Raw genomic sequence first — 23,809 nt, 5'->3', positions numbered from 1 at the left:
CCTGCTGTCCCTTCTCATACTTCCCACCCACTGGTCTCCTGTGTCCAGCTCGTGGGTTTATTCCTGGCTCTTACCCTACCACCAAGCATCGATGACACCTTCTTTAGTGTCTCTTGGCTGACCCATCCTGTCTCTCCCTTTGACACCACTGGTCCCAAGGCCTGTGATGGAAAGCACGAGACCTTTAGAGGCTCGACAACCAGTTTTGACTCACGTACTGATTTGACTCTTTATGGATGCTTGGCTTCAGGCTGGTTCCTTCTCCCTCCTGGCTGTGACAGTCTTATGAATCAAGATTCCAGCTGTCCTCCAGCAGATGCTATGGCCACTCTGTCCCATTCCTGCCGCCATTTGCTTTTGCACTGCTCACCATGGATACCATGACCTTGCCTGGATATTTTTGGCCCTGAGAGCATCTTGGCTTAGGCTCCAGAAAGACACGTGTGTTAGACTAAAAGGAACATGCTCCCTGAATTGCAGGCAATTCTGCCTGTGTTTGAGGATTGAATTCCTGCTACCCACATAGATGACATTGCTAGGTGCCCATATCATCAGGGTAGAAGGTACCCTATGTATTGGTTACATGCCTCCCCACCAAGATCTTAAAGTTTTGGGGCTTTTAATTAATTAATTAATTTATTTATTTATTTATTTATTTATTAAAGATTTCTGCCTCCTCCCCGCCACCGCCTCACATTTCCCTCCCCCAATCAACTCCCTCTCCCTCATCAGCCCGAAGAGCAGTCAGGGTTCCCTGCCCTCTGGGAAGTCCAAGGACCTCCCACCTCCTTCCAGGTCTAGTAAGGTGAGCATCCAAACTGCCTAGGCTCCCACAAAGCCAGTACGTGCAGTAGGATCAAAACCCAGTGCCATTGTTCTTGAGTTCTCAGTAGTCCTCATTGTCCGTTATGTTCAGCAAGTCCGGTTTTATCCCATGCTTTTTCAGACCCAGTCCAGCTGGCCTTGGTGAGTTCCCGATAGATCATCCCCATTGCATGATCTGTTTCACTGGGTAGAAGGCCTGGAATGATCCATTCAAGGTCACTTAAGTCCATCTTAGCGAAGTCCCTGTCCTTCTAGATCAGACTGGCAGGTAGAGCAGGTAGAGCTGTAGTGAGAACCCTGGATGAGCTTCCATGGATGGCTCCGTCTTGCCTTGAGATGGCCAACGAGGAGAAAGGCCTCTCCCCGCCTCTGCCTCACTCTGGATATCAACGTTTCCTTTTTTTGCCGTGCCAATCCTAAGTTATTTGAACTCAGTCCTTTGACTGAGAGTCTGTTTGTAGGATGCTCTAACCTGGGCCAGGAATCCTGTTCCTTGGGTCTCATAACTGAACCAGACAGTACTCATCAGGACCTCGCTAGCACTGTGCCTACTCCCATCATGTGCTAACTGAATGCTAGCCCTTGTCACGGCCTTGGCGCCTCGTCTGAATGCTGTCTCTAAGGGAGGTGTCTTGATTACACAACAAACTTATCCCTTAGCTCTAAGGAGGGCCTGTCAGTCAGGACCACGGCCAGGTCACTGAAGGTAAGGGTTAGTCCTTATTCCTCAGTCACTGAAGATAGTCAGTCCTGCTTGCCTCTGACTTCCTTCCTCTGTCTCTGTGGGCGGTGGTTTTCAACACTCCCAGTGCTGTGGCCCTTTTAATACAGTTCCTTGTGTGGTGGCGAGTCGTGGTGATGCCCCCTCCACCATCAAAATTATTTCTGTTGTTACTTTGTAACTGCATATTTGCTGCTGTTGCGAATTGTAATGTAAATATCTGATCTGTGGCCCTATGGGAGTCTCACTGCTCAGGTTGAGAACCACTACTCTATGCTCTCTGTTCTGAAAGCTGTCTGTGGCTGCCCCCTTCATAGGCTGCTTATATTTTTGCAGAGTTCTTGTTTGAAATGGGGTCTCTTTTTGTAGCCCAAGGGCCTCAAACTCTGTGTGTGTGTGTGTGTGTGTGTGAGAGAGAGAGAGAGAGAGAGAGAGAGAGAGAGAGAGAGAGCCTTACTGACTCTCACACTGAGGCTAGAGTGCACTGACTCAGCTAGAATTGGCTGGCCAGCAAGCCCTAAGTACCCTGCTGTCTTCACCTCCAGCGTTGAGATGATAGGCACATACCACTGTGCATGCTTGCCCTGCAAGCGTTTTACTGGACGAGCCATCTCACGGCAAACCCATGGTCTCTGGTTTCCAAATGAGCGCTTGGATTACAGACATGTGGCACCACAGCCAACCCTGGTTTGCGGAGTTTATATGAGGGTTGGCCATTGCTGTGCTGGCCACATATATTAATGACAGCTATTTCTGGCCTGTAGGACTTTTTTTCCCCTCCTCTTTGCGCTTTTCAGTATGGTTTCAATTTTTTTTTAATGAGTGAACATCATTTCTACAGAAATCATTAAGTAATTCCTCTTTGAAACATAATAACTTGCAACTGGCCAACAAAAGAATTAGGGGAGCTTCCACCGTGCGCACGTTGAGTCTGTGGGATGACCTGAGGATGGATTGTCTTGATGATTCTCATTGTGTGGTGAAACTTTCAAAAAATAATTTATTGGCCTTTTGACAAGGACATGGTTTTCTAGTACACATTGAAACCCCAGAGCCCAGAGCTCAGGGGACAATCAGTCAACAGCATCAAGGAAAGCGCTAGTGACAGATCCGGAGGAGTCTGGTGTAGACCTGGCTGTAACATCGTGTCATTAAAATAATGGAGTTAGGGACACACTCGTGGCCACCCTCTTCACCAGCACAAGCGATTTACTTGTCACAGGGGTGCCTGGCACCAGCAGAACTTGCCACGCCTCTTCCATCCTCCGAATGTGGAAGCCCATGGGCATTCCTGCTTCTCTTCCACCCCCTGTGCTGTGCACAATGCTGCTTTCACTTCTGTAGCCCAGTGTAACCCAGTCCAACGAGAACTTTGGAGAACCGAGGGCTCCAACACAGAGCCATGGGGTCAAGGAGGTGGGAAAAGAGAGAGAGGTAAGGCAGGTTGGTGAATGAGAGGACTAGTGTGAAGAAAGAAGGGACGAAGGGAGAGGGGGCATTTTAAAAAAAAATACCACAGGGAGATGGGCGTAGTGGCACACACCTGTAATCCCAATACCCAGAAGGCCGAGGCAGGAAGATGAGCAGTTGGAGGTTAACCTGAACCAAATAGCGAGTTTCAGGCCACCCTGAGTTGCTTGATGTCCTTCCTCAGCAAAACAAAAAACACCCCATAGATACAAGTTTCTGTGTGTGATGTAGGTAGCAGGCAGCAGGGAATCAGCCAGCAAGTAGGTAGCCCTACGAAAGCACCGAGTACGTGAGAAAGGATGGACGATACCGTTTGTGCTCCTGCAGGTTGTACATGTTTGAGAGAGACAAGTATCGAGTTTCATTTGTGTTGGATGTTTTGTCTGGAGTAGGTGCGCATGTGCGTAACTGCGTAAAGGAAATTAACTATGTGGTCCAAAGATGGATGTGGGTCCCACTGAGTCTGGGAGGCAGTTCTCTAACACCTCCCATATCCTAATTTATGAACGTGGGACCTAGGGCCCTTCAGGTGAAATAACAGCTAAAAGGAGCCATTGTCCTCCTGTTTCCATCCCCATCCTGTTGCATTGGGATATGCCTCCCCCTCTTCCATTTCAGCCCAGGTCCTAAAATCATTTTGTAATTCTTAATTCAGAAACAGCACAGGAAGACCTCAAGGGACTGCAGATTGAGCTTCAGTCATCAGTAAGGGCCCCTCCCCTTCTCTTTTCCCCTTTCCTCATTAGTCTTGGGCTCAGAGGTTGTGGCATGTCGCCCCACCTGGCTGCTGGCACGAGGTGCGCTGACTCTGAGATTACACTTTCCCCGCGGAGCAAGGAGTTTAGCACTAAGTGATGAAGCTCGTTCGTTTGAGAGTCCCAGCAAGCAAGGCAGCGCAGGGCCAGGCAGGCAGCCACGGGGAAGGGAGCACTTGACTTGGACCTCCGCCCTTCAAGGCCTCTGTTTCCATGATGTCAGAGAGGCGGAACTAACGGGGCCTCAAATCCAGGAGGCAGCAGCCCCTGCTCTGCATTTGGGTTTGGAGGCTGTGCCGCAGATGGAGGTGAGCATGCCTCTGTCTTCCTCGCCTGGCTTCCTTGGGCCATCCTGGACTCAGTCTCCACCAGGCTGAAGCTAAGTTCTGGCCTTCATCCTGACCATCCTATTCTTTGTCTGAATGCCACTTGCCAAAAGACCTCATAGGATCTGCTCATAGAAAGCTTTCTGTGGGCCGGGAACACTCCCACCCTTACTGTGCTTGGCGACTTGGGGACTAAGTTTGGCAGAAGACACGACCTAAAAGAGCAGTCTCCTAATTCTTTTTCATGTGTCATCGGGAGCAGGGTGGGAAATTGCTGTCCTGGCATTCAGAGCCTGCTTGTCTGCAGACGCACCCTTGACCTTGGACGGAGCCTGTTGCTTTCTTCATGCATCCATTTCCTTTTGGGGAAGAGCTCAATCCAGGTTGACAGCTTCCCAGGACCTTTTCACCCCAGCCAGGGAGGTTCTTTGATCATCTTGAGTCTTTTGCTAAATCGGTGATGTATTCCCATCTCTCTCTCCACCCAGAAAAAGATATATAAATACAAGAAAGTCCTGAGTAACCCGAGCCGCTGGGAGGTTGTCTTGAAGGAGATACGGACGCTGGTGGACATGGCCCTCACGTCCCCACTGCAGGATGATTCCATCAACCAGGCCCCACTGGAAATCGTCTCAAAACTGCTCTCTGAGGTAAGGTATCCCCCCCTCCCCCGTTTTACGTGGCTCTCTCCCCTTTAAGTTGTCTATCTTTTCTTCTGTTTCGTTCCCAGCCCCATCTGAGTGAGCAGGAGAGATCTACCCGTGGTGTGCCTTCTTCCTGTGGTTACTAAGGAAGTCTTGAGGGCATTGAGAGTGAGCCTTGCTGGCTCCTGTTGCCTCCAGCTTGTCTGGAGGTATAGGGTGACTGTTGCCTTTGCTAAGTCCTACCTAGGTCAGACCCAAGATTTGAGTGGTGGTTCTGACAGCAGCCGCTGCAGCTACCATGGTCAAATGCCAACTTTGGTCCTCTAAGGCCCTAGATCAGAGGTTCTCAACCTTCCTAACGCTGCGACACTGTAATACAGTTCCTCTTGTTGTGGTGGCCCTCAACACAATTATTTTCATTGCTACTTCATAACTTACTTTGGTACTGTTATGAATTGGAATGCAAATATCTGTGAAAGGGTCATTTGCTCCTCCGAAGGGGTCACCCGCAGGTTGAGAGCCACTGCCCTAGATGAACCCCTCCATCCTGCTCTGTCCAGCTGAGGCAGCATCTCATTCTGGTTTCATTCAGCCCTTCTTAGCGTTCTGTCCCATTCACCCCCAGATATCCACAAATAGGCATTGTTTGCCTCGCTCGAGGTTTTAAAACCAGACTGGGGGGGGGGGGGCAGGAAATTGCCATACATATACGAAATTGTCAAACAATAAAACAAGGCCGAAAAGTAAAAAAGAATCGGACTTCAGCACAATGGCCATTTCCAGGTTCTCTTTAAAGACGGAAAATCTGGCTACATTGGGCAGCTACCGCTACTCAGCATCCTGTTCTGGGCTGGCTAGCGCCACCCACCATGCCAGACAGCCCTCTGCTAGAGCTTGTGTCAACTACCAGGCACGAATATGGACAGGGGAGAGTAGTACCAAGACCCTGGCCTCCCAGCCCACGTTCATTGGGGGCTGCAGCAGTCATGGAGAGGCGCATCCTCAGTCAGCCCCAAATGAGTTGGAGGAGTATTCCCAGACCCCACTGCAACCCCCTGGGATCTGTGCCCTGCCCCCAGCGCTGTTTCCTGCACTCTACAAATAGCCACGCTGCTCCCGTGTATGTGCCTGCCTGACCCCTGGGGATGCAAGGGTTGCTGACTCCCTATTTAAAATAGCCACCACCTGAGTGATGTTCCCACCCCCCTCTCTCTCTGGAGAGTGTCATCCCTCGTGTCCCAGTTCACTCCCGTGCATGCTCCCTTCAAACTTCTGAATGCTCATTCCATCGGCGTTTCTCGGCTGTCCTAGGCTGGCCACCACCTTGTAGCCCAGGGACTCGGGTCCTCTTTGATACAGAATGTTGGGGGTCCCTCCCCTGGAGGGGTGAGCTTAGAAAATGGTGGCAGTGGCAGATGGACCAGGGGGGTGGGATACACGCGTGGGAGAGAGCTTTGTTCTAAGGAGGGCCATGTGCTGGTGTGAACTGGTGTGAATTACAGTCACGGTTCCAAATCTCAGGGGCTCCTGCCTGCCCAGTGTCCAGGGCTGAGTTCAGGCTACTAACCCAGCGTGAGGGAAAGAGGCTCAGGCAGATGGATCTCCAGTTGTGTGTTAGTGAGTTTGTAGTTGATCTGATAAGAGCGGCGTAAGGAAGGTGGAGTTAGAGGCCAAAGATCCAGAGTTTAGTTTCATCCTTGGTGATTTAGTGAGTTCCAGGCCAATCTGGGCTACATGAGATCCTGCCTCAGAAATAAATAAATAAATAAAAATAAATAAATAAATAAATAAATAAATGTGAATAAACAAATGATGCCTGGAGTGGTGGCTCAGTGGTTAAGATTCCTTGCTGCCCTTGCAGAGGACCCAGGCTCAGTTCCCAGGCACTACATGGAAACTAACAACTGTGCATATACCTACATGCAGTTAAAACACTGATACACATAAAATAAATTTATCTTTTAAAAAAAATCTGCCAGGCCGTGTGACGCACGCCTTTAATCCCAGCACTCAGGAGGCAGAGGCAGGTGGATCTCTGTGAGTTCGAGGCCAGCCTGGTCTACAGAGTGAGTTCCAGAACTGACTCCGTAGCCGCTGGAAAAGCATCTCCTGGGAGCTGTCCTCTGGCCCGCACTTTACTTGGTGCCGTGACGTGCGTGCACTCCCACCCATGAAATAAATGGAATAGAGTAGGTTTTCAAAGTAAAAGTGAAACAGACTCTGGACCAAGCAGAACGCTCATTGCCTCCGTCAGGGAAGGGCAGAGCTGACTTTTATCTACCACGACTCGGGGTGACTCGTGTTTTTTAACCGTCCACTAGACACAGGCCTCCCAGAAGGATTAAAGTATTACAGTCAGAGAAACACCCCTCTGCTTGTCCCGTACACTGAGGATGGTGGCCCTTGTCTCAGCTTCCTGTACCCCAGATTGCTGGGCAGAGGCTTGGTGCCTTTCCTTTAACCTCAGCTGGTACTGGTCTTCTGGATGCCCCTACTCCCATCGGTCTGTTGTAACGGCAGGGGCAAGGGCCCTGCGTCATGCCAACCCTAAGCTCCAAGTATGGCTGTTGAGAAATGCAAGTGGACACTGGTGACAGCCCGTGCCTTCCAGAAGAGACACGGTAGAGTGACGTAAAAGAGAACGCAGCAGGTGCTTTGAGTTTTCCCAGGATTCCTGCCATTTCTTCACATACGCGCAGGAAGCCAACAACATGGGCAGTTTAACGAATTCCAGATCCAGAATAGGGAAAACCCCGACAGCAACATAAACCAAAACAGGGTTATTAACCTAGTTTTGTTTTAGACGTGCATTGCTCAAATGTGTGTTTAGCTGGAACATCTTGGGGGCGCTCGTGGCTTAAGAGCCTACTTTGAGAACCACTGGAATAATCTATTATTGATCTAAAATAAAAGGTTTACCCAGCGCCTGGTGGAGACTCGCAGAAGGTCTTTTTTCTTCCTTATGTGTTATGAACCCGCCTTCTGGTGCTAAGCAGTGTTCTAACTAAGTCTAATCCATCCTCAGATCATAGCCCCATGAGGTGCAGGTATCAGGACCCCCAGAGACCTGAGTCACCCCAGGCCTCGGAGCTGTGAGACATGGGCAGGGAAGCTCAGTTTACCTTTGTCTACTGTGGTTTCCTTTCTGTAACTCTGATAAAAACACCTTGACCCGAAGTGACTTAGGGAACGGAAGGCTATACTTCAGTTTACAGGTTGCAGTCAGTCATTGAGGGAAGTCAGGGCGGGAACTCAAGAACTTGAAGCGGGGACCGCAGAGGAACTCCGCTGCTGGCTGGCTCGCTTGAACTTGTGCTCAGAGAGCTTTCTTATACAGCCCAGGACGGTCTGGGTAGGGCGTGGTGCTTCCCACAGTGGGCTGTGCCCTGCTACATCAATCAGCAATCAAATCGAGACAGTCCCCTGCAGACATTCCCACAGGTCAATCTGGCTGTGTTCAGTGGACAATTTAAGCTAGCTAGAATGTTCCCATTGTCCTGCCCTGTCCCAGAGTTAGCCTGCTGTGTTGAGTGAAGAAGTGATTGGGGGTGGGGGCTGAGGACCGCTGAAGGCCGAAGACATTTTGCCGTGCTGTGGATCCTTGCGGTCCAATGCCCGGTTTTGTTGATTGTGCTTTCCTTCTTTCTCTGTCCTTTAGAACACAAACCTGACCACTCAGGAGCATGAGAACATCATTGTGGTAAGTTGCCAATCTCCCTCCCATTCCCTCTCCCTCTAAAGCCCCGGTCTGGTGCCCAGGCCGAGATTGTCCCTAAACCGCTAGGCTGCGCCATGGCCCTGGCCATTGAGATCACTTTGCTGCCCACCCCCCATCCTGCCTCAGTGTATAGCACAGAGCTGACTGGAGATGGTCGTGATGCCCAGCCTTTGGGGTTCACTGCAAGCGGGTCTCTGTCACCTTTTGATTCCCAAGTCTCCAGGGAGGTGTGGCTTTCACTTAGAGACATCACCCTGCCACTCACCGGACAGGTAAACCCTCTCTTGTGCCAGTTATGTCCCCTAATTAATCCGTGACTGAAAACCCCTCTAGTACACACAGTAAGGTCATCTTTCTCAGAATTCAACAGTGTTCTAAGCACCTTTGGGTAAAATATTTTTCTGGGCCGTTCTGAGCTCTGAGACACTGTAATGACGAGAGAAGAGGGATTGCACCGACGGCATCTGTGTCCTGCTCTGTTACCCGAGTCCGTAAGTGGTAGGGACAACCCTGCTGTCACAGATTCACCTGCTGTAGGATGACAGATGTTATCGCTGCAAAGTAGAGGTAGATAGCATGGGTGGATAGTGGAGTGACAGAATCCTGGTGGAGAGAGCCAGCAAGTTTCCCAGGGCAGTGACATTTGAGCTGGGCTTTGAAGCATCAGTAGGAGTTTGTTAGATGCGGAAAGGCATCCTGGGAAGAGCAAACAACGTATTCAATGGTGCAGAGGTTAAAGCAACACGGTGTCCTGTGGGAACTTCGGCGTTGCTAGAACATAAAGCCTGAGGGAGCAGGAAGCTGGGGAACAGAACTAGAATTGGAAGCCAAGCGGGACACTGTTCTGGAGATCAGAGGGTGAGCCTGTGAGGAGGGGCTGCAGTTTGGGGGTGACATGCCATCCCCCGGTGCCCTTTGAGCTTCTCCAGCAGAGCCAGGCCCTGTGTCCCATCAGGAGGCGAGCTTGCTCGCTTTTCATGTCTCAGTGGGGTTGGTGGCACTTCTTTTACTGGTCTGGCACCTGGCTCATAACTGGTGCACCCGCCTCAGCTCCCATTGACTGCTCTTGACAGCTCCGTCTCCTGGTATCCTGTCAGTGAACCAGCTTGTGTGGCAGGCTTTCACTGCCTGTGGGAATGGGTGTGCCAAACCCCAGCTCTGCCCCCTCTAGAGGCCAGCCCTGCCATGGGAGACCTGCGTTGTGGATTTCAGGGCCCCGGCAGCCTCAGCCAAGGGCGGGGGTGGTTCTGGGTGACGGAGGAGCCCACGGGAGGAACAGCTGGTCTACTTGACCAGTCGGGGTGCTTCAGAACCGGGTTGTCTTGAAGGATGGGAGTGTCACCCCAGGGAAAGGCGGTAAGAGAGAGGACCTGTGTGCACAAAGACAGCGGTACAGCCAGCTGGGTCAGTGGCAGTCTGAGTGAGTGCCGCAGAGGAGGTTGTGTCCCCAGGTCCTGCTGGACACCATGGCCAGGAGGGAGCATGAAAGTCCCCACTTATAGAAGATTTCAGGAGAAGCTTATTCTGAGGAACCTAGCTGAAATGGCCACATTGAGCCCTCCAGATCCCTTCCCCTCCCGTCTCTAGACTATACATGTGTTATGCGCGCATGCGTGCGCACACATACACACACCTACCCCTGTCCTCTTCACTGTCACAGCTACCATCTTTAGGGCTTAGCATCCTTACCACGTCTCCTGGAGCCTCCTTCCCGCCCAGAGTTCTGTCCTCAGATTTGACCTGTTGATAGTCAGTCCCCTGTAGCAGCACTTGGTCATTCTCTGTGTACCTACTTTTTTCCAGCAGAATTTGAGTTAGCTCTTCTCATTTCTCCAGCCAGATCCCCAGGCTGTAAAAGCCTTCAGTGGCTACCATTGGCTGTCAGTAGAGACACACAAGCAGGCACACACATCCTGCACTGACCCCACTGTCCGTGATGGTGAAGAAAGCAGACTTAATGTTAACATGGGTTCAAGCTCAGAGATTCTAGACCTGGCTGTGATCATTACTTAAAGAACTTTAAAACTTTATTATTATTTTATGTGTGTGGTGGTTTTGCCTGTGTGTACTTATGTGTCTGGGTGTTTTACCTGCCTGTATGTCTGTGTACCATGTGCCAGCCGTGCCAATGGAAGTCAGAAGAGCCCTTTGGATCTTATTTTGAATCTTAATCATATTGTTCTTGGGAACTGACCCGGTCCTCTGCAAGAGCAACCATTTCTTCAACCTGCATGAAAAAATTTTATTGTTAAGCCGGGCGATGGTGGCGCACCCCTTTAATCCCAACACTCGGGAGGCAGAGGCAGGCGGATCTCTGGGAGTTCGAGGCCAGCCTGGTCTACAAGAGCTAGTTCCGGGACAGGAACCAAAAGCTACAGAGAAACCCTGTCTCAAAAAACCAAAAAAAGAAAAGATTTAGTGTTATTAAAACAGTTTTCCTTGGACTCGACTCTAGTGGTTCTCAACCTTTGGGTCACGACCTTTGACCAACCCTTTCACAGGGGTTGCATATCAGATATTGCATTATGATTCATGAAAAAATGAAATTTATGCCCTGGCAATGCTGAAGCATGCACGGGCAGCCCATATATGGCGGTTCTATTGAACTTGTTCATATTGAGTTTTGTGGTCTAAATTGATAAGGACGACTGACCAGGTCTCTTCCTCAAGAGGGCACCAGATCTTCCTAAAGATGGTTGTGAGCCACCATATGGTATCTGGGAATTGACTCAGAACCTTTGGAAGAGCAGGCAGTATTCTTAACTTCTGAGCCATCTTTCATAACAGTAGCAAAATTACAGTTATGAAGTAGCAACGAGATAATGTTATGGCTGGGGGGTGGTCCCCACAACATGAGATACTGTATTAACGGGTCACAGCGTTAGGAAGGTTGAGAACCACTGGGCTAGAGCGACGGCTCAGCGGTTGAAAGCACTCGTTACTTTTTCAGAGAACCCAGTTTCGATTCCCAGCACCCATGGTGGCTCACAGCCCTCCGTAGCTCCAGGCACTCACATGTTGCACATTCATACACACCTAGGATGCTTAGCTCACATGTGCAAGGTCCTAGGTTCAATTCCCAGCACCACCAAAAATCAGAAAGGGGGAAAAATGTTTAAGACAGGAAAAAATAGTCACTCTCAGGATTTGTGGGTGATTTGAGGACCCCTGAGGATGTCAGACTCTACAAGTGTCTGAACCTCTAGTGGGAGATGGCGTGGCATTGGCACATAGTCTCTGCACAGCCTCCTGTGCGTGTTGCCTCATCTCTTAGTTTACACCATCTGGTACAGTGTTTGCAGGTGCTAGCTGCCCCGTGGTAGTACCTCATGAACAGAAGTCTCTACTTTCTGTCCAGACACAGTTTTTTTTTTCCCCTCTAACTAATTTGTGCCGTGGTTGTTGAATGCACAGGTGAGGAGCCCACAGACAGAGGACTGACTTAACTTTGATATTGCTAGTATTTCTCTGTACCTTCGTCATCGTTGTTATTGTTGTTAAGTAGGTTTTGAGCTAAGCCTGGTGGCGCAGGTGTATTTTCCTAGCTACTAAGGAGACTAAGGCAGAAGGATCGCAAGTTCGAAACCTGCTTGGGCTACATGATGAGTTCAAGACCAGTCTGTCCAACTTAATGAGACTTCTCTGGAAAGAAAAAAAAAATTCAAAGGGCAACATTGGCTCAGGGGTAGAGTCCCAGCCTAGAGTGCCCCGGTCTGGGGTGGGGCATGTGGTGAAGCACTTCCCTCCCACTGCCATCTTCAGAGGCTGTTTACCCACGGTAACAGCTTTGGGCATGGGTCTGGTTCTTCTTGAGAGCAGTGTGACAAGGGACGTGTTCCACATCTGTCACCCCACCTGTCAGTGTGGCCCGGAGATCCTTTCAGGCCTTTCTTGTAAATTTCATGCTCAGATGCCTCTCCCTCTGCATAGTGACATCCGCAGAGGGAAATCCCTCATCTTGAAGGTGCCCTGGGCATTGTCAGAGTGTGACAATCCTTCACTCTCAAGAGGCCTTTGGGACGGAAATATCTCAAAGTGTACCAGGTACCCCTTAGGCCCAGTTCACCCTCATGAGACCTACTTCATAAAGATGCCTCTCACAGGCACGTCCAACCTTTTGACATCGTGACACGGTGTTGTCATCTGCAAAATTCATGCTCAGGAACCTTGTGTTGAGTTTCCAGAATAATTACCAAAATACCTCAGTGTTTTAAATTTAATTACCGTGTGTGTTTGGGGGGGGGGGGGCATGTGTGTCGTGGATATGTGTGGAGATCAGCAGGAAACTCTGTGGAGCCGGTTCACTCGTCCTTTCTGTGTGGGTTCCTGGGACCAAACTCAGGCCATGAAGCTTGCACAGCAATCCCTTAACCCTCCAAGCGTCTCACCAGCAGCTCTCGTCATGTTTTTAAGTTCGCGATTTTGTGGACTGCATTCATGGCGATCCAAGGGCTACAAGCTGGACATGCTTGTTATTTTTATTTCGCTGCTGTCCTTTTCAGCCCAGTGACCTCAGTACCCAGACTCCATAAGATGCCAGTTTGGTGCCTTTCTCACTGGCTGCTCAGGATCCTCTGAGCCATCATACCTAACATGCCAAGCAAAGGACCTGGCTTCTAGAAAGACTCCACCAAAACAAGAGCTTGCTTATTGATTATATCAATATATTTAAATAAACTCATCACCTTATGCTCTGCCAGAGACCTCGCTAAACCCCCTGACCCACTGTCTCTTTACCTGTACCTGTGGGTGTAAGGATCAGGTGAGGGCGTGGCTTGAACGTGGCCCTTGACAACTGTTGTCCTTGCTAAACAAGCTCCCTAACCCCGCACTGTAATTCACTTCCATTAGGAAAACCTGGCACTAAGGGACTAGAATGACCCAATCCAAGGGGACCACACCCTGTCCTGCACTGGTACCCAAGTAGAATATGGGCAGTGCCTCATGGGCAGAGGAGGGACCTCCCATCCTGTTGTTACCACCGTGACCTGAAGCCTTCCTTTGTTTAACGAACAGGGCCATGCTCGGTCATCTGGCCCTGGGCTGGAGAGTGGGACATGTCTGCTTCCAGGAGACAGAAAAAGGCAGCAGATAACGGAGGCAGTGTCCAGACTGATCAGGTCACAGGGAAGCCTACCGCTGTCACGCTGTCCCTCGTTGCCCAGTTTCTCCTTCAACGTAGTCATTGTCCCTATACTCTGGTCTGTTCCATGATGATGTGAAGAGTGGAGCTGTATACCTAGAGCAAACAGCAACCCACGCGTGAGGTCACAAGAGTGGGCTCTGAGTCCTGGCTCCGCTGCTTGCCACCCTGGGCCTGTGCCTTCGCCTCTCCTAACTCAATCCTCCATTCTCAGTGGATTGGTACTCGTCACACAGAGGCTGGCGTGTGGGGTGCTGAAGACCCATTGCAAACACTGTCATTCTGTCATCTGCATGGGGTGGGATGGTGACAAGTGTCGCTAGCCCTGCACTGAGCTGGGAACCTCTGACCAGAGTTCTCTGGGACTGCCCAGCAGCAGAAATGGAGCCAGAATGACAAGATGATAATCTTTTTTATTCCTTCCAAAAATCGTTGGTATTGTGTCAGTTGAAATGGGAGGTGTCACCTGTGGCTGGTGGCCACCATGCTGGATAGTCTAGGAGTAGATAAAAGAGGGGAGGTCTGAGCATGGCTCTGCTTATTGGTCTGAGTGGTGGCAGCTTCATCTCAAAGGACTGCCCATCTGAGTTCCTGGTTGCCAGCAATCTCAATCTCTTGATCTCTCCTCCCTCCTCCCTGGTGCCTGGCATTGAACCCAGGGCCTCACACAGACTAGGTAAGCACCCCGTCACCGAGCAGCATCTAGGCACTTTTTTGTTGGGACTTATTTTAGTGTAAGGTCTTGATATCTAGGCTGTCCTTGAACTCACTTAGTAGCGCAGGCCGACCTCCAATTCCAGGCGCCTACCTCAGCCTCCCAGGCAGCCGGAATGACTCCTGGACCTGGCTTACCTACTTTATGCAGCCTTTTCCATGGCTCGCCTAGAACCAGCCAGGTCCTCGTGACACCGCAAGCCCCAAGGAGACTTGCTAAGCAGTTCCTTGGCGTGGGGGTGGGGGCACCCGTCCTTGATGTGAACTGAGATGTGCTTAGATACAGTGTGTGTTGTCACATTCAACAAGGTGAGGCCACAGGTTCTGCTGGGACTGCCATAGTACACCGGACTGGCACCCCACAAAGCGCATTCAGCCTGATGGCTGAGGAACCCCGCTCTCTGATGACTGCAGAGACTTTTTGGACTGTACTTGAGACAAAGCCACTGGCTCCAGTGAATCCCCTCCCCCTTAGGAACATAGAAGGTGCCCGGATCCCTTGTTTATTTTTTTTTTAATGATTTATTTTTATTTCATGTACATTGGTTTGCTGGTATGAAGGTGTTGGATCCCTTGGAACTGGAGTTACAAACAGTTGTGAGCTACCACGTGGGTGCTGGGAATTGAACTTGGGTCCTCTGGGAGAGCAGCCAGTGTTCTTAACCACTGAGCATCTCTCCAATGCCCCAAAAAGGCATTGTTCAAAAAGGCATCATGTTCACCCAATAAGTTGTCCTGCTGCTTAGTCAGGAGTTGTGGACTTGCAGGCAATATGGATAAATGCCAGCTAGGCATAAGCCCCTGAAGCCAGATGTGCCACTGTGGGTCTAGGTTGCAGCCTTCCTGCACTCTGGAGTCTGGTCTGTACAGTAGAAAAGGATCTCTACCCAGCGGGAGGGTAAAGGGATGTTTTCATTTCATTGCTAGCAGCTCTGTTCTGCAGGCCACGCCCCTCACTCCCACCCCACCCCCACCCCCACCTCCACCAAGTCCTGCAGACTGATGGCTGTTCATTTTCTTGTAGGCAATTGCGCCTCTGCTGGAAAACAACCACCCACCACCAGATCTCTGTGAATTCTTCTGCAAGGTATGGTGTCATCGCAGTGGGCCACTAAAGGCCACCGTCACCACGGTGTGCAAACCAGAGTGGGTCTGAATGCACAGCCTAGTCAGGGTCCCAGGTGCAAGCAGGAGGCTTTGTGGGTACCCATCTGGGGGGCTGCTGTCCTCTGACAGACAGGCTAAGGAAGAACCCGGTGTCTGGCTTTTCTGTGGACTATTCCTGGCTGTCTTGGGAGGCAGCTTGCAGCCAGTCTTCTGGATTCCTGACGTCAGAGCTGGGTTATTCTTAGCTGAGGCTCCTCTGAGCACTGGCTGGCCCAGGGTAGGGGCCTGACTGCAGGGCTTTCCCTGGACAAGGGAAACTGGCAACATGTGCCAGGTCAGCTTGGAGGAGCCACAGAGCAGGGCAACATGCCCAGGGACCTGATGCCAACCTCACAGCAGTTTGTATGCAACATAGCCAGCCACACCAGGGGACAGGGCCTTTCCAGAACAACAGCGGAGCAGCCTGGGGGGGCTGGGCTGACCCACAAACCTGTCTGTCCTTTGTTCTCTCTCTCTCTCTCTCTCCCTCCCTCCCTCCCTCCCTCCCTCCCTCCCTCCCTCCCTCCCTCTCTCTCTCTCTCTCTCTCTCCCCTCTGTGTGTGTGTGTCCTATAATAACTTGATATCCTTAGAAAGACAGATGCTTATATCTTTCACCCCTCCAGCACTACCAGGTCTGTGCCTGCAGACAAACTTCCTTATCCCTACTGTGTGGTTTTCTTAAGCACTATGTGGGGCCCCTGCCCCCTTCTACAGCCCCGTGCTGCCCATTGGGAACATGTAGGCTATGCTTATCATGAAATAAGCATATAAAACAGGAACAGGTGTCTTGACAGAAACCCTAGTTTTTCTGGCCCCTCGATGGCTGGCAGCAGAGTGCTGGGGGGGCGGAGGGGGGCTTGGAAAACAGGGCAAGACTGTGTTCTCTTTGGCTCTGCTTCTCCTATAAGGAGACCCTTTTCCCAGTGACTCATACATTGGCCAGCCCATGGCATCCAGGGGAAGTTCTTCAGGACCGAGCACAGAAGCCCCTTTTTCATGCAGTATAGGCAGTGGGCCCTCGGGTCCAAGCGAGCGAACATCCATCAGCATGGTGAGCCCACACAGCAGAGAGGCTTCCACCACCACCACCATCCAGAGTCAGCTCCTAGGCAGGTGGAGTAAGAAAGGCCGAGCCTTAGGCTCCTGTTGGATCAGTTAGCTTCTTCACAGCCTGCTGCTGAGTTTTATTCATGCAAGCCCCCAAGCAGGCCTCTCAAGCTTGTGGTTTTTCCGATCGTATAGTTACAAATGTTTATTCCAGAAAATTGACCTGTGTTCAAAGTCTTTTTAAAAATGTATTACCTATTCTATGTGTTTGTGCATACCTGTGCTGTGATGAGTGTGTTGGGGGTCACAGGATAACTTGTTGGAGTTGGTGCTTTCTTCCCACCTTGTAGATTTGGGGGATCAGACTCAGGTTGTCAGGCTTGGTGGCCTTACCTGCTGTGCTTCACCAGACCCCCAAAGTAAGTCTTTCCCTGGGGTCCCTGCTAGCAGGAAGTAAAGTAGAAGAAAACAGACCTTGCCAGGCAATCCCTACTGGAACCTAACTGGAAGAGGTGAGGATCTGCCCACTGCCTAGGGCTTCAGGCTGTCTTCCCCCTGGAGGCTAAGTCCAGAGAGAGGAGTTTTATAGCTTGAATGGCCTCCCCACCAGCGCCCAGGGCCTCTCTGAGGAGGCTCTAGACAGTCCTTGATGGTGGACTTCCAGGCCCCCCCCCCCCCCCCCCCCGCAACACAAAGGCCTGAGGAAATTTTGCTGTTCTCATTTCCCAGAAAAGCCCTGGGCTCTTTCTCCCAGGTCCGTTGGTCTCACTAAGAGCTGCAGATAGAATTCCTCTGGGGCTATGGGGCTCATATGTACAATCAGGTCAGTGGGGTAAGGTCAGTGGGGCAAGCAAGCTTGTCTGCTCAGCTTCTTCAAGACAAGGCACCAGGGGACGGAGGGTGTAGCTTCCCTAGCACAGATGCACCGAACCTCACGTTGATTCCTACTGCTGCATAAAACTGGGGTGACCGCTCACATCTGTAATTCCCGGCACTCGAGAGATGAAGACGGGAGAATCAGAGTGTCAGAGTCATCCGTGGCTACACAGTAAATTCCAGGCTAACCTGGGCTATGTGAGCCGCTGTCTTAAATGCTAGTGTGAGGGACTCCATGATGGTGAGGAAGGAAGAGCCAAGCTTGGCCTGCGGACTTCTGCAAGATACTGACAGCAGCCACTGGAAAGTCAGAGGCTGCCCCACATCCAGAATGTTCTTCAGCTTCTCAGACAGCCCTGCTGGATCTTACATAAGGAATGCAATTCGAGGAAGAAAAGACCCATCTGAAATGGTCCAGAACATTCGAGGTCAAACCAAAAGCAACAAAAGATCCTATCCCATCTAGTTTTTTTTTTTTCTTATTTTTTTCCTTACTTAGTAAAAGAAAAGCAGGATGCCCCGTGGTTTTTACCCAGTCGAGTTAGAAACCTAAGTCCACCCACAGATGTGTATAGCGGCTTTAGTCAGTTTCCAGAACTCTGAAGTAGCCGAGGTGTTCCTCCATGAGTGGATGAATTAACTCTGGTCCGCCTGTAATATGGGATCTGTGGATGCGTGTGCCTGAGTACATGCACATGTATACACGTGTATGTAGAAGTCAGAGGACAGCCTCAAGTGCCTTTCCTCGGGCAGATTTTGTGTTTTAACAACGGGATTTCTTCACTGAGGTGGGGCTTGCCAATTGGCTAGGCTTGCTGACCAGCGAGCCCCTTCGTGTCTCTTCCTCTCCGATGCTGGAATTACAAGCATTTTGGTTTTCATTTTTATTTATGTGTAAATGTAGGTCACATGTTTTATTTCTGTGGGTTCCCATGGAGGCCAGAAGAGGGCACCAGCTTCCCTGGAGCTGGACTTTACTGGTGGCTGGGAACTGCCAGGGGTGGGTGCTGGGAACCAAACTCGTATCTTTTGCAGCTTTAGCCTTTCTGACTTAATTCCCTCATAACCATGGAACCGTTCCTCCTGCCTCGTGCCTGGGGTCTGAGGATGGCACCCAGCACGTGTTTTACTGAGTCTTTTCCCCGGGCCCCATCAGGGCACTCTTCCTCAGCATTACCAAGAAATGAGGAGCCAGGTGTGATGGTGCACATCTGTAATCCCAGCGGTGGGAAGACTGAGGCAGGAGGATAGCCTGAACTACCTAGTGAGACACTGTCTCAAAAGAGGAAGGGGGCAAAGAGTGGGGCTGCAGCCAGCCAGCAGGGAACACTAGCCTCACACCCTGGGAGTGTTAGCACTCGGGAACACCATGCTGCGCAGCATGCGTGTCTTTGTGATTTCTGCTATGAGTTAAGAATCTATAGTCCCCAAATCTGAAATCCATGATGCTCTAAAACCCAAAACTTCAAGAGCTGGCATGACGCCAGGACCAGGAAGCTGTCAAAATCGGTACACTGAAAACCTTGCATGAAAACATTGAAAAAGAAAAAGAATCGACTACTCTTCCGTCTCCTCGTTTCAGACATGCCCTGTTCACCTCTGCATACAGCTCTGGTGGGGCAGGCTGCTAGGGAGGTTCGGAGTTCAGTGGTTGCAAAGGCTGGAGGAAGGGCAAGGCGCTAGGCAAACGGAGTTCAAGGCAGAACTGCTATATACTACTGTCATGGTGATGTGTATTCTTGGCCATGGATCCAGACCCTTAGAATGTATACCCAGAGACCACCCTGGTGTAGACTGGGCCCTGTGACATGCCTGTATAGGCTAATCACTTGCAACAAGTGTACTGTGAGCGGTTGGCAGATGGGGAAACCGTGACACGTCTCCACTTGGTGATTTTGCTGTGAGCCTCAGCCTGCTCTAAAGCATACGGTTTTCCTAAGTAAGCTGTGGCCACATTCATAAGGGAATCTACGTCCTTGTTGGGCTTGGTGACTTCCCCTGGCCTCTAGGAGCAGCGGGCTGTGGGTGGGGCTCCCCCAGCCTGCACTGACTATGTCCCTCTCCCCCCAGCACTGCAGAGAGCGGCCCCGGTCTATGGTGGTCATCGAGGTGTTCACTCCGGTGGTTCAGAGGATCCTTAAGCATAACATGGTGAGTGACTGGACAGCCTCAGGCGGGCGGGTGTGGCCGGTGCTTATTTCAGGAGCTGCGGCTGTGTGTAGCCTGCTCTCCAGGGCTGTTGTTTTCCTTCACGAAAGCAGGCAGGAAAATCTTTCTCCAGTAGGTGAGAAAAGATGTTGTGGCTGGGGGCGTGGCTTCCATACAGAGTGGTCCCCACTATTGGGGCATAGGCTGTACTCAGCTCTCCAGGATGTGGAGTGGGACTCTTCACTCTCGAAGGATGGGCAAGCGCAGTGGCTTCCTTCTGGAGGGCAGGGTGTGGAGAGGGGTGAGAGCAGCTTCAGTGGGAAAAGCCTAGAAAATGTGGCCTTTGCATAAGTATCAACATCACAGTGGTGACCGCTGGACCCTTACCCCGAGGATCTTTCCCCTTGTAGCCTGTCGCCCCGGTCCAATCTTAGGAAACAAAATATCTGCCCAGGTCACTAAAATAAGGAAAGTGTGAGCTTTTGCCCAGGCCAGAGGAAGGACATAGGACAACTGTCACGTGCCATCCCAGAACAGACAGAGGGCATTGAAAGGGCTGGAGATGTCGTTAAGCATGCATGAGGCCCTAGGGTCTGTCTCCAGCGCCTCATAAACCAGGTGTGGTAATGTACCCCTCCAATCCTAGCCCTGGGGAGGCGAAGGCAGGCCAGTGAATTCTCAACTACATGATGAATTTAAGGCTAGTGCATTCTGCATGAGGCCCTGTCTTTTGCTAAGGTGGCGAGGCACTCATGTTAGGGGGAAGTGATGGAAATCAAAAGGGAATATAGTTTAGTTCGTTTTTGAAAACATACAAGACGGAACTTAATTTTCCCCTTCAAGGACCCAGCAATCAACATCTGTATGGCACTTATTTTCTCAGTACTACACGGAGGGCAAGTGAGACTCAACGGCCAAGACCTGCTGGCTGACCACAGGCCTGCAACGCAGACAAGGCCTAAGAATAACAAACATGTTCCTGGAGATTTAATTTGCACCTTTTTGGAGCCAAACAACATGGTGTCATTAACTCAGTGACAGCTCTCTGACATGGTATACATAGAAGTCTGAGACCCGAAAGACTAGGCAGGGTCACAGGGTCTGTGTCGCCGCGAGTGTGTATGATACGGAGAGTGGACATCTAAGGTCAGTCACCTCAAGTGGTCCTGTGCCAGCCATTGGCTGGCTGGATTTTTTTAAGGTTGCCTGGGTACATGAAAAGACTGAGAAAAGGCAACCTGGAAAATCAGTCCATGTGCCGCACACTATCCTGTGCTCTCAGCAAACCCCTGGTGGTAGTGGGAGGTGTGCATAGTGCAACCCCTCCCCTAGTCAGGAGTGGAAGTGCTTGGCAGTCGCACTACCCCGCTGGCTGTATTTGTGACAGACATCATTAATCGAGTGTGGCAGACCTGCAGCCTCAGGGAGAGTTTTGCTACTTAGTGCTCTAGGCAGTAGGAACAACTGGGAATCGTGTGGGTACCATGAATAGATCCTGCTACTCGAGGGCATAAGCAATTCTGCATTTTCGTTGGTAGTCAATAAACATCTCATAAGGGTTCTTTGGGGAAGCGGCCTTAAAGGGAAAAGTCAACAGTCTGGCCCCCAAGGGCTCAGCCACGCACTGTTAGCCTTGTGCTTGGTTCATTTCATGGGCTTCCAGGAGTGACCGTGGGGTAATATTTTCAATACAAATAAGAAATACCTCCAGGGCAAATGCATAATTTACGTTGTCTGCTGGCCTGGCCTTTAAATGATGTCCCCTCAACCCCCACAGGCATCAGGGACATTAACTATCTGGGCCACGTTTGACTCTTGGAGGATCTTGGCCATACTCAGGTTGACAGGAAGCACAGAAAGGAACCAGGGAAGAGCGGGAAACGTAAAGCCGCGGCTTAGAGTCTCATGACCACACATCCTTAACAGGGCTCAGGGAAGCAGTGTCTGCAGACTCATGCGGCCCTAGAGGCGAAGGGGGTAGAGATGGGTTCACCGTCCTTCATCCCACAGGGCCCTTCAGAGCAGCCCAGGTTGGCTTGACAGGCTGAGGCCACACAGCTTTTCCGTCACCTCTTGTCAGAGAATGGAGAACTGAGGGCATCTCCCTAGACAGGAAGGCCAGATGACCTGCCTCAGAGTCTGTCTGCTGGACTCCATTCCTAGCTCAGTGTCGTATGTGTGCACGCCCTCCGTCTGCTCGCGTGCCTGTGTGTGAATGTGTGTGCACACTGCTTAGGCTCCTCCCTGGGTTCTGTTCTTCCCCTGTGTAAACAAACGACCTTAGAGAGCACGCTGTAAGTAAAGCAACACCCCGACTCCTGTGCTGGGGATTGAACCCAGGGCTCTGCCACTGAGCCGCAAGGTGATTTTTCAATAGGTCCCTGTTGAGCCGGGGAGGATGAGTTGGGTAACACCAACTGTCACCCTCTTGCTGGCCAAATGCATCATTTTTCCAGAGCTGAAGCAAGAGTGTGTCCTTCCTCCCACTGACAAGACTGTACACCTATGGCAGGGCACTGCGGGCTGGTACCTGTCGATGTTCGCCATCCCACCCCTCAGTGAGCGTGAGAGTGAGCACAGATGGACAGTAAGACCTGAAAGGCCTTTTCTAAGAGTGCTTCCCTCTTCCTTCATCGCCCATTTCTCTAGACAAGTCCAGGACTCACCAAGCCCCTGCTCCACTCTAGGTACTTGGCTTCTCCCTCCTGGTCGGGCTTGCTCTGCCCACACCTGCTGATGTCACTCTCATATTATGCCACCCGGCTAGAGCAGGAAGAATCCCTTTGTCCTTGGCCAGGGCCCATAATTAAGCCTCAAGTGCAGTCACAGATGGGCGCCTGTGGCTCTCGATGCGGCTGTCCCCCAGGTTAGGAGTGTTGCCTTTTTAAGTGCCCATCTTCCTCCTCATTGCTGCTGCCTCCTCCCTGACCCACCTTCAGTGACGCAGCCACACTGCCCTTCCCTCGCTGTGTTCTTACACACTGCCTGCCTTCCTGCACTCCCACGCCTAACACCCACATCTCCTTCCAGCTCCCAGTCACCACTAGCATCCTTGTTTGCACATGGGTCTCACTGTGGAACCCAGACGGTCTCAGACTCACAAACTTCCTGCCTCAGCCGCTCAAGAGCTAGGATCGCACGCCATCATTCCTAGCGTCCCCCGTGTCTTTGAAGGTAGTTGTGGTCTTCAGACACTCTTTGCTCTGGAGACCAGGGGTGTCTGAGGTCTACCAAACCAAAGGAAACCCCTGAGGGACTATGCCTCGTCCATTGCCACTCCAAAGCCAGCTTCCCCTCTCACTCCTTCACTAGGGAGAAAGTTAGTGTCTCATCTCTGCCTGTAGCAGGGTACGTGGAACTACACTTGCCCGGAACCAAGTTATCTACTCCCAACCCCAGGAATGAATGACCCCCCTCACTGTAACTACACTGGAGTCTCTCTGATGGCTGAGTGCCTCAGACACCAGCTCGGAGATGCAGGTGGCTACCTCCAAAGAACTTATAGTTTCCCAGGGTGACCAGGGACCAGGCGGGACATCTGCCACTCAAGGTCCAGCGGAGGACCTGAACTTGACCTCTGCCTGCCCGGCAGAGCTGTGGGGTGGGAACGTGCAGCCTGCACCAGGACCCCTCCTCACCATGGGGGTCATTAGAGGTGTGAGTGCAGGTGTGTGCTGTCTGCCTTCCGCAGCTCCTGCTAGTCAGGCCTCCATAACTCTGCCTTTGTTGTCCCTGCAGGACTTCGGGAAGTGCCCAAGGCTGAGGCTCTTCACCCAGGAGTACATTCTCGCCCTGAATGAGCTCAATGCAGGCATGGAAGTGGTCAAGAAGTTCATTCAAAGGTGTGTCCTACCTACCCGCCCACCCCCTCCTCTCCCTGACCCACACTACCTGGTTTGTGATACACAGGGACGATCAGTGTCTCACCTTGTAGGAGGCACACTCCACTGGATTCTCCCAGCCCTGCATGGTCCCAGCTACTTGCTTGTTGCATGACACTGAGCCTGTCATTGTTCCTCTGTGATCCCAGGATATGGTTGTGCAAATAAATAACTCAGGAGGAAGCCCTTAGCCTCCTGGAGGGGATCTCCTGGATCATGTGCTTGTCTCTGTACCCCCGTTCCCTGGGACTGTGGGTGTTTAACATGGACCAGGGACAAAAACAGCGCTCACTGCCTTCTAACCTTGACCTATTTTCTGTGAGGTTTCCTTCTCAAATGTTCTCGTGAACTGAGGAGGGCCTGTCTCTTTCCACACAGCTCAGGGTGTAGGGG

At 51.3% G+C, this 23,809-nt stretch overlaps 1 protein-coding gene across 2 annotated transcripts in view; it reads left to right on the top strand.

Annotated features, from left to right (window-relative positions):
* Cmip (c-Maf inducing protein) overlaps window positions 1–23,809 on the top strand; it is a 193,675-nt gene that overhangs the window by 144,741 nt on the left and 25,125 nt on the right. For both annotated transcript variants that reach the window (XM_057753570.1, XM_057753571.1), the window contains 5 exons: window positions 4,586–4,747; window positions 8,400–8,441; window positions 15,341–15,403; window positions 19,458–19,538; window positions 23,274–23,377. In XM_057753570.1, coding sequence (XP_057609553.1) covers window positions 4,586–4,747; window positions 8,400–8,441; window positions 15,341–15,403; window positions 19,458–19,538; window positions 23,274–23,377 — 452 coding nt within the window. The remainder of the gene's footprint in view (window positions 1–4,585; window positions 4,748–8,399; window positions 8,442–15,340; window positions 15,404–19,457; window positions 19,539–23,273; window positions 23,378–23,809) is intronic.

This window comes from Chionomys nivalis, chromosome 21 (assembly GCF_950005125.1).
Source record: "Chionomys nivalis chromosome 21, mChiNiv1.1, whole genome shotgun sequence".
Lineage (NCBI taxonomy): Eukaryota > Metazoa > Chordata > Mammalia > Rodentia > Cricetidae > Chionomys > Chionomys nivalis.
This window is presented reverse-complemented; position numbering and strand designations above follow the sequence as displayed.